At 59.8% G+C, this 12,708-nt stretch overlaps 2 protein-coding genes across 2 annotated transcripts; both read right to left on the bottom strand.

Moving 5' to 3' along the window:
- Positions 1–807: 807 nt before the first annotated feature.
- B3GNT7 (UDP-GlcNAc:betaGal beta-1,3-N-acetylglucosaminyltransferase 7) lies at positions 808–6,132 on the bottom strand. Its single transcript, XM_023193895.2, has 2 exons — positions 5,862–6,132; positions 808–4,014 (listed from the first exon to the last, which is right to left on the bottom strand). Exons 1-2 carry the CDS (start codon positions 5,870–5,872, stop codon positions 2,820–2,822), a joined length of 1,206 nt encoding a protein of 401 aa, XP_023049663.1. The 5' UTR covers positions 5,873–6,132; the 3' UTR covers positions 808–2,819.
- A 108-nt stretch (positions 6,133–6,240) lies between these two features.
- LOC111527542 lies at positions 6,241–7,848 on the bottom strand. The gene is made up of 2 exons (XM_023193896.1): positions 7,747–7,848; positions 6,241–6,886 (listed from the first exon to the last, which is right to left on the bottom strand). The coding sequence occupies exons 1-2, from the start codon at positions 7,817–7,819 to the stop codon at positions 6,645–6,647; spliced, it is 315 nt and encodes a 104-aa protein (XP_023049664.1). The 5' UTR covers positions 7,820–7,848; the 3' UTR covers positions 6,241–6,644.
- Positions 7,849–12,708: the final 4,860 nt, after the last annotated feature.

Below are 12,708 nucleotides of genomic sequence, written 5' to 3'. Positions count from 1 at the left end.
TGAGAACCTGCCCTGCCTGCCTCCCAGCCTCCCACCCCTTCTCTCACCACAGGTCCAGCCTCAAGAGGAGCTCCTTTCTGCTTCAGAATGCATCCACTCTGCTCCCAGCAGCCCTTGGTATACATGGTTCCCTCTGCCTGATCCTTCAGGGGCAGCTGAACCCATAACCGCCTCTGGGCCTCAACCTGGGCCTGGATCCTGTGGCCCGTCCATCTCCATTTTCTGGGTGTCCCTGGGCTGCCCTCTCCCATGCTGAACTGTGAGCCCCAATCCCTTCTCTGCAGCCCAGAGCAGGACCTGGCTTCTGAGGGTGAGGAGGGACAAACAGGGCTGGCATCACAGTCGCAGGCCTCCCTCTCTCAGAAGCTTCTAGCACTTGGTTTAATGCTCAATGCTCTGCTGTGGCAATCTTAAATTCTTTCTTTTTTTTTTTTTTTTTTGAGACAGTGTCTCGCTCTGTCACCCACGCTGGAGTGCAGTGATGCGATCACAGCTCACTGTAGCTTTGACCTCCTGAGCTCAAGGGATCCTCCCACCCCAGTTTCCCAAGGCAATCTCTGGCAACTTTGGCCCCAGACAGGTGCGTGCCACGACTCTGAGGTCATTTAAACATTTTTTGTACAAAAAAATTAGCCAGGCATGGTGGTGGGCATCTGTAGTCCCAGCTACTCGGGAGGCTGAGGCAGGAGAATGGTGTGAACCTGGGAGGTGGAGCTTATAGTGACTTGAGATCACACCACCGCACTCCATCCTGGGCGACAGAGTGAGACTCCGTCTCAAAAATAATAATAACAATAATAATTTTTTTCATAGAGACAGGGGTCTCACTATGTTGCCCAGGCTGGTCCCAAATTCCTGGGCTCAAGCCATCCTCCCACCTCAGCCTCCCAAAGTGTTGGGATTACAGGCATGAGCCCGGCCTTTAAAATTCTTAATACCTTTTTAGAACCAGGGTCCTGTAATTTCATTTTGCACTGGGCTCTGCAAATTATGCAGCCAGCTGGCCAAGAGGGAACTGTGGGAAGACCTGGGCTGAGGAGGGAGAAACAGCAGCAGCACTGTCCCCTTTTCCTTCCTGGGCATCTGAGCGCCCTGGGATTCCCCGGAGCTGAGTGCAGGCAGGGAGCTGCCGGCTGGCTTGCTCACACTGCTGCCCGAGTGACTCTTCTCCTGGGGGCAGCTCCCTCCCCACCCTGGAGGTCAGCAGCTTGGGCCAAGGTCCCTGGCACAGGGCCATAGACTATTTCAGTGCTTTCAGGTTGATTGGAAGGGACATCAGGGAGCCCACCGGCCTCTGTACGGCCAACCTAATCCCACCCACTGCAATACTAGCTTCGGGGTCAACTCTGGCCTCAGCCTCGGCAGGGACAGGAAGGTATTGGCCCACGCTTGAGCCACAGCTCAGCTGTCCACCAGGGCAGTCAAGGGCCGGGTGCATTGCTAGCTCCCAGGTTTTTCTGTTGCCGTACTTCCACGCCCACTTTAATCCTAGCACTCAGCCCCATCTAAATCCCTTCCAGAAGCCCTTGTGCACCCACCAGCCAAGAACAAGGAACAAGCTGTGTCTTCAGAAATCTCTGGTAACCTTGGCCCCGGACAGGCTCTCTGATGGAGCTGGGAACAGGAAGTTTCACACCAAAAAAAAAAAAAAAAAAAGGTCCCATTTTATTGAGAAAATAGTGTCAATCCCTCCATCTTTCCTAGGTGACCCCCGCTGAGGTAGGAGGTGGCAACTTTCTGCACCCACCCCCATGGCTGATCCATCCCTTCACCGGGACAGATGCTGGTCTGCTAGGCCCTGGAGAAGCAGGGTGCAGTGGGGCAGGGCTCTGGAGGGGGCTGGGCTGTGAGGGGCCTGGGGGTGCTGAGGGTAGGCAGCTGGAATGAGGGAAGGGAAGGGAGGACACCACCCCCTCCTGAAGCCTGGAGCCTTCTCCCTCCAAATTCTTCATAAATAAAACTTCACAGTAATAGAGGAATGTCCACTTCCAGGGCCAAACCGGCTGCTTTCCAGCCAGGGAGCCAGGCCTGGGCTGGTGGGGGCTGCGGGAGGAACTCGCCTTGGGTGGGGGTCAGCAGCTCTGGGACTTCGGGGGGCCAGGAGCGCTGCTCTTCTGCCCTGTGTCGGGGTGGGGTAGGAATGCAGCCCCAGGGAGGTTCTGAGGGGTGCTGAGGTAGTGAGAGCGGTCGCCCTTCCAGACCTTACAGGACACAGCCAGGAGCGGAGGCCCTGGAGCAGAGGCAGCCCGTCTCCAGGCAGGCCTGGGGCTGCGGAGAGCCTGCTGGGCTCTCTCTCCCAGGAGACCAGGGCGTGGACTGGTGGGTGCCTGTGAGCCTGCACAGGGTTGAGTTTCTCCTGCCAGGGCCACCTGGCCTCTGGGGAGACTGAGGCATTTCACAGCAGACTCTTCCCTGTGAAGACAAGGGGCGGTCACAGACCCATCAGGTCAGGCCTAGCCCAGGTACCTGAGCACAGGGTTCCTCCAGAGGTCACCAGGACCTCCCACCACGCCTGAGGGGGCCAGTAACGGACCCAGGTCAGGAGGGCTGCCAGGGCCTGGCACCTTGCTCCTCAGAGAGGGCCTCCAGACTGGGCAGCTCCAACCGTTCCTGGGCCTCAGTTTCCTAGAATTATCCATATAGGGAGGTCATTTTCTGGCTACCTGCACCACACCACACCACACCCAGTGGCACGTAGGCCTCAACCCTCCACCTCCCCTTGGGTACCAAGGGCTAGGCCTGGGCACTGTGGCTCCAGCCCCAATACCATGGGGACTCAGGAGCACGTGCCCTGGCCTGTCCCAGTGGCCCGGCTGGGGTCAGAGCACCTGGAGCTTGCGGGAACAGGTGAGATTGCTGTGCACCAGCCCCCACATGGCCAGCAGCTCAGGGGGCAGCAGCTTGTGCACCACCAGCATGGCGCGGAAAAAGCACGGTTCCTTGTTCATGCGGCTGTTGCGGTTCCTGGAGATGCCAAAAGTCTTGAAGCCCTCGTGGGCCATGGGCTGCACGCCCAGCACCTCCAGGCACATGCCCAGAAAGACATCGTCGATCGGGTAGAGCTCCAGGGTGTCACAGGCATGGTGCAGGCGCCGGGCCAGGCTGCCGGCCATGAGGAAGCCGCCGCCGCCTGCGTATGGAGGATAGCTGGCCTTGCTGTACAGCGCCCCGGGGATGTAGTATTTATTGTCTTTCCTGCGGATGGGCCGAGCGTGTTGCAGGATGTCGCCCACGAACAGGTTTTCCTGTGGCTGCCGGTCAGCCAGAAATTCTAGCAAGTTGGTGGGGTTGACGAAGACGTCATCGTCGCCTTTGAAAATGAAGGGGACGTGGGGGCAGTAGATATCCAGCCACTTGAGGAAGTGGATCTCCTTGAGGGTCAGGTTGAAGAAGGTGTCGAGAAAGTCCCACTGCAGGATATCGCCGTAGAGGCGGTCTTCATAGGCCAGCAGCTGCTGGTAGTGCGTGCGCTCCTCCTGCTTGGAGGCCGTGCCCAGCAGGAAGAGGGTGCGCACGGCGCCTCGGCCCCTACCCACAGACTCCCGCTCGCGGCCCCAGGTCTGGCGGATGGCCTCGCGGCGGTCGTGCTGCGTGATGACTGACTTGACAACCACCAGCAGGTAGACATCGCCCCTGCACTTCTCCGGGTGGTTCAGCAGCATGGGGAAGTAGCGGCAGTGGCGGTAGAAGAGAAACTGCCGGAACTGCGGCTCCAGGATCTTGAACCAGGGCTGGTGGGTCAAGTTGATATTGGCTGAGCAGTTAGTGGTGGTCACATCCCAAGCCTGGGGCCCCTGAGAGGCCATGGGCGTAGGCGCAGCCACATCTTGCGGTTTCTTCCAGAAGTTGTTGGGGTTCACCAGCTGTCCATTTGGTTTTTGGGCCTTCTGTAGCTCCAGGGTGGGTGGCAGAGGCTCCTGCAGAAACTGACGAGGGGTGAGACTGCGCTGGAACACCGTCAGGGCCACGAGCAGGCCCAGGGCCAGGCACAGACTCCGGTAGACGGTTTTCTTCCTGTGGGGGAGAGTGGACAGTACAGAGGAAGAGAAAAGATGAGCCCAGGACTTTCCTGGCACCCCTCCTTGGAAAGCTGGGTGGTGCCAGATGGGCAAGTGGAACTGGGCACAGGCTCAGTCCTGGAGCCCCTAAGTGGTCAGGGGAGGGTCCCGCTCCCTCTCCCACCGTGCCCTCTCTCTCGCCCACCCTGCCCTCTCCTCAAGGAGCACTGAGTGGTTTACAACCTGTCTGGTCCACAATTTCTTCTTCCCCCAAGTGGGGCTAAAACACAGGATTGGAGTGCGATATAGAGTACCAGGAAGTGGGTGTGCATTGGGGGAATGCTGTCACCTTATTAGGAAGGGCTCCGGTAGAAACCTCTGCCCTGTTCCCCACCCCTGGAACCCCAATGCCTTTCATTTCCCTGTGCAACCCCCACAGCAGAAGATATTGGTATCATTAGATGACTCAGAGCCATTGAGAGGGCACCCTCTGACCCCCTGTACCGCGTGGGAGCTCCATCACATGTGGGGCACACTGGAGAGCAGCTTGAACTTGGGATCTGAGGAAGACTGGCCCTCCTCCCGCTTCTCCAGTCTGCCTCACACAACAAAGAGCAGCCCTCATGGTTGATGGAGGCCCAAGGACGCAGTGAGCACCTCTAGCATGGCACTGCCCCTCACCCCTACCTTAACATCCCCAGCTCATAACACCCCATTAGAAGACATGAGGCTCCAGCTCTACTCCCTGGGAGGGGACACATTTGCAGCCCCAGCCCTTGAGGGACTCTGCTTGCCCAGAGACCCCCATCACACCCATTTCAGAAGGAGAAATTAGAGCTCTCTGCCAGGAGTGCTGGTCGCCCCAAGCCCTGGGGCCTGAGCCCCTGTCCTGAAGGACCTCCTCTCTTCATCTCACCCTCCCGGGGCTGCCAGGACACCTGCCCGACCCTCCCCAGTGGAGACCTGGGGGCTGAGAGCTCTGGGTATGCAGAATGGCCTTCCAGGGCCAGCCTAGCAGAGAGATGGCGCTGACCTCCAAGGGGGAGGAGCAGGGTGGCAGGAGAGACAGGGAGCCCGTGGAGACCCCTGGGTTGCCCTGAGGGCTGGCCTGGTTGCAGGTCCAGGCCCCAGGGTGAATGCAGGCTGAGCCCCATAGAGCGACATTTTCCCCATAGGGTCCCCAGGTTGCCAGGGCACGTGGTTGGAGGAAGACAGGGGCACCTTAGGTGCGGGCTGGGGGTGTGACCCAAGGTCCAGCTCTCCGGGGAGGGGAACGGAGGGCTCCGGATCCGGCCCTGCCAGCCCTAGGGGTTCCAGGGAAGCCGCCCACCGAGGCCGGGACGGGGGAGGTCGGGGGGTGCACCGGGAGGGCAGCGAGGCCCTGGGCTGCGGGCGCTCCACCTGCCGGGTCCGCTCCATTCGTAGGGAAAGCACGAGAGAGGCGGAGAGGGGCCGGGCGGGCGGCGGCCGGAGGTCCCGCGGAAGGAAGCCCCGAGAGGAGGAGAGTGGCCCGGGCGCAGGGGGCCCTCGGGGGTCTGGAAGGGCGAGGGGACCCGGCTGCCGGCAAGACCTGGCGTCACCGCCGGGGTCCTGGAGCGGTGTCCGGGGCCGCGGGCCCGGGGAGCTGAGCGCGGCGCCCCGAGAACCCCCGCCACCCCCCACGGATCCAGGGCCGCGCACCGCGAACATCGCCGCCGCCGCCGCGCCCGCCCGTCCGTCACCGGGAAACTGAGGCCGGCGCGGCGCGCGCGCGGGAGCATCTCCCATCCCGGGAGTCCTGGCGCCCGTCTGTGGCCGCAGAGGAGGGAGAGCCCCGGGCCCGCACCCCCGCCCAGGCCCCCGACGGGCCCCCGCCCCACTCACCACAGCGACATGGCGGCCCGGGCCGGAGCGGCGGAGGGGCGAGCAGCTCGCAGCTCTGGGCGCCGCGGCTCGGGCCGGCGGGACGGCGGGCGGGCGGGGACGGAGGCCGGGCCGCGCCCCCGCCGCGACTTTCCTCTTCCCGGCCGCGGGGGGAGGGGCCGGCAGGGGCGGTGGCCCAGGTGCCTTAACCCCTTCGGCACCCCGGGCCCGCCCCGCCGCCGCCTGGCGGGGACCACCCCATTTCTCCGAGACGGCCCCTAGGCTCCCCAAACGCGCCTAGCAGACAGTGTACGGCCGAGGCGGGGCTTCGGAGCCCGCGGGGGTCACTTCCAATCCCAGGGACGCCTGTTCCTGGCGGAGCCTCCTGGGGTGGGGGTGGGGGGTCGCCGGCGCCTCCTGGACTTGTGCGAAACCTGAACACCCGGTCCCCTCCAAGACCCTGGGGCACCCCAAGGCCCGGCCATTTCCCTCTGGCCCTATTCGGACTTGTCTTTGGGGCCAGAGGCAGACAGGGGGCCCTTTTCTCCCTCTGCTACCTTCTGCCCCTGCACCTTTCCCCTGCCCAGCTGTTGGGCTACCTCGGGCCAGGAGCAAAGCCAGCCACTAGCGGAAGAGGCCGTATGAGGCTGGGCTCCATGTCAGAACTCGCCCAGGCTGTGGCTCTGGAAGCCTTCTTTGTGCCCCCACCGTGTCCCCCTCTCCACCTCTGGGGTTCCTCTGACCTCTGAGGGCTTCCTACCACCAGGGACAGCCTGTTGGCCCAGCCCTATCTCCTTTCTTTTTTCACCTATCACTCAAAACCCTTTTTGTCCTCAAGCCTTTATTAGTCTGCTTGTGCACACCAGGCCTAGCTGCTGTGGGGAGTGGGCTGACAGAGAACACGGAGGGGGCTTGGTCCAGCCAGGTGACTTCCGGAATCCTCCAGCAGGGAGAGCCATCGCTGGTCCTGCTGTTGCTCAGGTTGTTCTGGTATTGTTCCGGGTTGAGGTGTCGGTGCTTAGCATCCAGCAGGACCTCCAAAATGCCCATAGAATTGAAACGGAAGCACGTTGTTGTCCAATCATAACAGCTAACGTCCACTGAGCAGCCACAATATGCCAAACCTGGTTCTCCGCCCACGAACGACTGGTTCACTTAATCCTAGAGGCATGCACTATTATTCCCACCTTACAGGGGAAGAAATGGGGGTGCAGAGGGAACCCCCAGCCAGCTCAGTGAACAGCTAGCCCAGAGTGAGCAAGCATATCCAGGAGGCCTGCATGGCCTGAAGGCTGGCTCTGAACCCTTCCTGCCTGGTCTGAAGGCTGGCTCTGAGCCCTTCCTCAACCTTTTTTCCCGGGGACAGCAGTGACAAGGAGGTACTTTCCTGCCCAGCACACAGGGAGGCTAGGAGTCCCCAGCTGGATCCTAAGCCCGCGAGGCCAGGGTGATGAGCCCCTTCTGCCCTGTCCTTAAGGTTCAAGGGCCCCTTGGAGGAGGAGGAGAAACTTAAGGTACCATAGAATGTTCTGGAATGTTGTAAGTGCCAATTAGGGAATGTGAAGGGCCTTTCAGGCTGAATTCCAGAGGAGTACCTTGGGGTTGATGCCCTTTGTAATGGCCTTCCAAAAGTTCAAGAGCAGAAGACGGGCTGACCTGCAGTCCAAAGCCCCTGTTGGCCTGGCTGCCTGCCACTGAGGGCCACCCACAATTCCTGCAGCTCCACGGCTCCCTTCATCCCAGTGTCACCTTGGCTACCCATTCCCACAGGGCACCAAGCATTTTGCTCCACTCCCCAGGCTTCCGGGTTCCCCACTTCACCCTGCAAGTGTAGCCCTGGTTTCCCTGGCTCCACACAGGTGCCCTCCTGAGAGCTGCCTCCCTGGTTTCAGCACTGGCCTCTCACCTGGTGCTGTGGGGTCTCCTCCTCCTGCTGAGGGGTGGACACAGCCGTCCCTGGGAAGGGGTTTTGAGCGCATGTTTGGGGATAGCAGGCGTGGGGGTTGGGTCAGAGTCTTGTACTTCCTGGCTGTCACTGGGGGCAGGTGGCTTTTCCCCTTGAGACCTCAATTTCCTGCCAGCTCAGGGCCTTGTGAGATGATGCCAATGAAGCACAGACATAGGCGTCCCCTACGTAAAGAGCTTGGTGGCAGGCTGGCTACTGTTAGTGTTATCACTGATGTCCAGCCTACTCCACAAGGCCCCAGAGCACAAGGACCCGAGGAGGTGGGAGCAGAGGGAGCTGCCCAAGGTCAGCGGAGTGTTTGCCAGAGGAATCTGGTCAGTTGAGACAGGCGGTTTGTCATCATGGAATCATTTGATCTGTGCCTAGGTTGAATTCAGAGAGGGGAAATGAATGACAATTAAATGCGAGTCTCTGATGGTGGGGTGGGAGTGGGGAGTGTGGAGCCGGGCCAGGCTCGGGTCAGCCTCCCCTGTGACTCCAACGTGCTCCCCTGTGGGGCAGCTGAGTCAGTCCCTATGGCAAGCACAGTGATTCCCCCCACCGCCAATCTGGCCAGTTCCACCTGCCCCAGCCAGAGGGCAGAGCCCCAGCAGATTCCTGTGGATTTAAGCGAGGCCCCAAGGAAGGCAGGCCTGTCTGCGATTGGGATCTGCCTTCCTGCTGCCCCGACCCTGGTTGAAGGCAGAGCCCAGAGGTAGAGGGGAGTTCTAGAGCAGCGGGTCCCAGGAGAAGAGGGTGGGCGAAGAAGAGCTGGCTGCACAGGCTGCAGGAGTCCCAAGCCAAGGTGGAGGTGTGTTCTGTGTCCTTGTCACAAGGCCACTCTGTGCACCTCAGGTTGCTCCCTTGGAGGGGGAAGCTCGTGAGCCGGGACGTTGGAGGACCCCAAGAAATGCCCTCTTCCCCAGTACATCTTTTGGCCCCTCAGCCCATCCCCACCTCCACCTCCATTTTCTTTTATATCCCACCCCTTCAACCTTCCAGAATTGGTTGGAATCCGACCCTGCTGGTGACCCCAGCACAGGCGTTTGCCCAGAGGTGAGGGCTGCAGAGACCTAAGGGTGGGAGTATCTGACTGGCCAGAAAACACACTGGGTCAGTGGCTTGACTGGACAAGGTGGGGGCCAACTTGGGTCAGAGGGACCCCCGAAGCACAAGGTGAGGAGTCTTGCGTGCCTTGCAGAGAGGTGGCCATCGTGGGGCAAGAGCACGGAGCCCAGCAGGGGCCACGGTCAGGCAGCTGTGCTGGCTGTAATCGCCTCAGCGCTGCTGTGATTTTGTGAGCGTGTGAGTTAATTTTAGTTGGTGTTTTTGAAAGACCTGAGCAGCAGTCTACACTCCAGGGGCAGCCACAGCCAGCACTTCAAACGTGGTTGTCTACTGTCATAGCAGAGGGTCTGTGCGTTAGCACGGGAGGGTCAGAAATCATCGTTCTGTAGTAAAAAAAGGTGTTACGGAAGACGTGTGCCTGGGAAGAAGCACCACAAGTCCCCTCTGCTTGTGCCTGGACGAGCCCAGCCACCAGCAGGGCAGTGCCCTGGGTCTGGAACTTTCTCTGGGTGGTTCTGGGCCCCCACAGGTGATGCTCTGACTGGAGGTTAGCTAGTCGTTGGTGAGCATGTCCTTGAATTCGCCCTGACAAGAGCTGTTGTGACAGGACAGAGTGGGACTTCCCTGAGCTCGTGGGCAGAGGCGGGGTGCCTGTTTCTGGGCTTCGTGCTAACAGATGTTTCCAGTAGGGTAGCTGTTGGGTCTGAGAGTTGATTTCGTTGTAACATGCCACCCGATGGGGAAGCGTGGGGTGACACCTACGCTTTCTCAACTACCTCTGGTCCTTGAAGGCCGCCAATATCCACTGCAGAGAACCCGACCCATCCTGCAGGCCAGTGCAGGAGGGACCTCAAGGCTGCTGAGTCAAGGGGGTCACTGCCCAGACAAGCACTGGGCACTGGGTAAACTGGTGTCCCCCAGAAATGGCTCCCGTGTGAAGCCAAGGCAGTGTCTGGATTGAGGGCAGAGGGAAGGGAAGTAGGGACGGAAAATGAAAAGGGAGAACACACTTCTTCGGGGGACAGGTCTTCCTTTGAAGGGGTGGGGGGAGGAGGCCAGGACGGAGCAAGCAGAGAGGTAGGAGGAGATGACCGTGTCTTCAAGGCATGAGGTGGTCTGGAGTCTGGGAAGTCCCCTTGCCCAAGGGAAGACTGGGCTAGAAAGAAGCCCAGATCACAAGGCTGAGTTCAGCTGAAACAGGAAGAAGTTTAAAGAGGCTACATGCGGCCGGGCGCGGTGGCTCACGCCTGTAATCCCAGCACTTTGGGAGGCCGAGGCAGGCAGATCACTTGAGGTCAGGAGTTCGAGACCAGCCTGACCAACATGGTGAAACCCCGTTTCCATTAAAATATAAAAATTAGCTGGGCGTGGTGGCAGGTGCCTGTAATTCCAGGTACTTGGGAGGCTGAGGAGAATCACTTGAACCTGGGAGGCAGAGGTTGCAGTGAGCCGAGATTGTGCCATTGCACTCCAGCCTGGGCGGCAGAGTGAGACTCCATCTTAAAAAAAAATAAAAATAAAAAAGGCTGCAAGCAGGGCCCTCTTAGAAGCAGCATGCCAGGAAGCATGCCAGGCAGCATCCTGCTGCGGGGAACCCTGAGGTGCCCTTCCATGGCCCAGTCCTGCCCAATAAAGCCCAGCCCAACAACCAGGAAGACACCTTGCCCTCCCCAAGGAGGTGCTTCTTACCAGTTCCAGAGCCTGCATGCAGAGATGCTGCCTAGGAGACTGTAATTCCCCAGAGATTCCCAGTGATTCTCAAAGTGTAGGCAGGTTTGGGAACCACCAGCTTTGAGCCCTCTAATCCCTGCTCTCTTGGTCGGCCTTGAGCCAGGGCCAGAGGAGGGCCACTGCCTCACTGAACCTGGGCAGGAGAAGGACAGAATGGAGAAGCAACAATGGAGGAAATTGGAGCCAGAAAGGAATGAGTTAAGGAAGTTAAACTTTCCCACCGAAATAGGTGGCAGTTGAGGAAGCAGAAGTGGGTTTAGGAGCTTGAGAAGAGTGGAAGAGGGTGTCCACAGTCTCTGTGCAGGATCTGAGAAGGTCAGGGAGGAACGATGAGGCATGTCGAGGGCCAGGCAAAGGTGCTCCCTGGAAACCCAGGTGTGTGGTTCCAGGCAGGGATCGCCCAGGGCTCCTCTGGTTGTGAGAGACAGCAGCCTGACCCAAGGTGGCTCCAGCCAGAGGGATTTGTTGGCTCATATAACAGGATCCCCTCTCCCTCTGCAGCCTCTCTCTCTGTACAGTTGCCCAGCCCCTGGCAGTTCCCTAAGGTCCGTGGGCTTCTTCATGAAGAGCAGGAGAAACACAGGCTCGCACACGGGCTGAGGCACTTGTCACCTCATCTCAGGGACCTCAGAGAAAAGAGAGGTTTTTCCCTCTCTCACCTCCATATACAGATGACCAGGGAAGGACTTTCATTAGTCTCGCTTCAGTCACGTCCCCAGCCTGGGCCAATGATCACGCTGGGGAGGCGGGGGTACCACGGTTGGCCAGGCCTGGGTTATGCATTCCCTTCTGTGTTTGGGACAAGTCCTGAGATTTGCAGCCTCATGGGAACAGCCTGGAGTGGGCAGATCCATCAAAAGAAGCTGCTGTTATCAAGAAAACCCGGTTCCAGAGGCTCACTCGGCAGCCGCAGAGATGCCCGGGCCCGGTCTCCCCTCACGCAAGCCCCTGGGACTCTCAGGTCATCCAAAACAAAGCCCTAGATGAGAGTCCCCGAAGGCCGGAGAATCGGGTGGGAGGTGCTGGGAAATGCCTCCACACATGCTCCTGATCACCCCTTCTTTCTGGGGTGGGGGGAGTCCCAGGCTGGTCAGCGGAGGGAGGACGCAGCTCCTTCTGGGGCTGGGCAGCTCTCTGGACTCCTTCCTGTGGCCAGGCACCCACTGGCTGCTCTGGGCTTTTTGGGTGTGGGACCCAGGCAAGTCAGGGTAGAGCTGGGCAGCCAGAGAAAGAAGCTGGAGTTCAAAGATGCTGAGGAACTGGAAGCCCAGCAGAGAGGGCTCAGAAGGCATAGAAGGAGTGGAGCAGCACGCCCCAGACACAGGGCGGTGGGGCTGCACCTAGGCGACTGTCGGCAGGGGCGTTGGTGGGCACACATAGACACACACTCTCACAATCACTCACACACACACAGAAACATGCAGGCATACGTGTGAACCCAGACACATGAACACACACACCCAGGGACATGCATGCACACACAGACACGTGTATTTGGAGAGACACAAACCACACCTATACACATAGAGGTCAGATACACAGACATGCAAGCAACCCTCACACATACACACTCACACACCTGACATCCATGCACACTTGGTAAAAAACACAGACACACACCCATCCACACACACACAGCCAGAAACACGTGCGTGCGCGCGCGCGCGCACACACACACACACACACACACACCATGCCATGGTCTTTCCCAGGTGGAAGGGGCCTCCCCCAGCCAGCTTATCTGCTACCACTGCAACTCTGCCTGGTAGACCCTTGGGCAGGGGCTCAGGACCAGGCAGGGCCGTGTGACATCCGTGAGCAGCCCTTGTGATCCTTGCCCAAGTCCTCAAGTCTGTGCCTCCCATGACCTTCAGCGCCCTCTGGGCGCTGTCCACACACCCTTAACACCACCCGCATCTGCCCCCACCTCAATCCAGCAACCCTGTCTCCGTTCACTCAGATCCCAGCTTCCTTCTGCTCAAATGTGCTCTCCCCACCGCCTTTGAGAATCCGGTGAGTGCCTGCTCATCTTTCAAAACCCACCTCAAATGCCCCCTCCCTTGGAGCAGGCGCTCCCTCCTTGGCCGGCGCTCCCCTGCACGAGCCTCCTCTGTCTGTCCCTCC

This window comes from Piliocolobus tephrosceles, chromosome 11 (assembly GCF_002776525.5).
Source record: "Piliocolobus tephrosceles isolate RC106 chromosome 11, ASM277652v3, whole genome shotgun sequence".
Classification (NCBI taxonomy): Eukaryota; Metazoa; Chordata; class Mammalia; order Primates; family Cercopithecidae; genus Piliocolobus; species Piliocolobus tephrosceles.
The sequence above is the reverse complement of the archived record's forward strand: the minus strand, read 5'-3'. Positions and strand labels throughout refer to the sequence as shown.

What these genes read in the sequence shown, in the direction of transcription:
- LOC111527542 (XM_023193896.1), bottom strand. Translation starts at nt 7,819, where the DNA reads ATGCGCTCAAAACCCCTTCCCAGGGACGGCTGTGTCCACCCCTCAGCA. An exon ending in AGGAGACCCCACAGCACCAG is followed by an intron (nt 6,887 to 7,746) that starts GTGAGAGGCCAG and finishes TCAATTCTATGG; the next exon opens with GCATTTTGGAGGTCCTGCTG.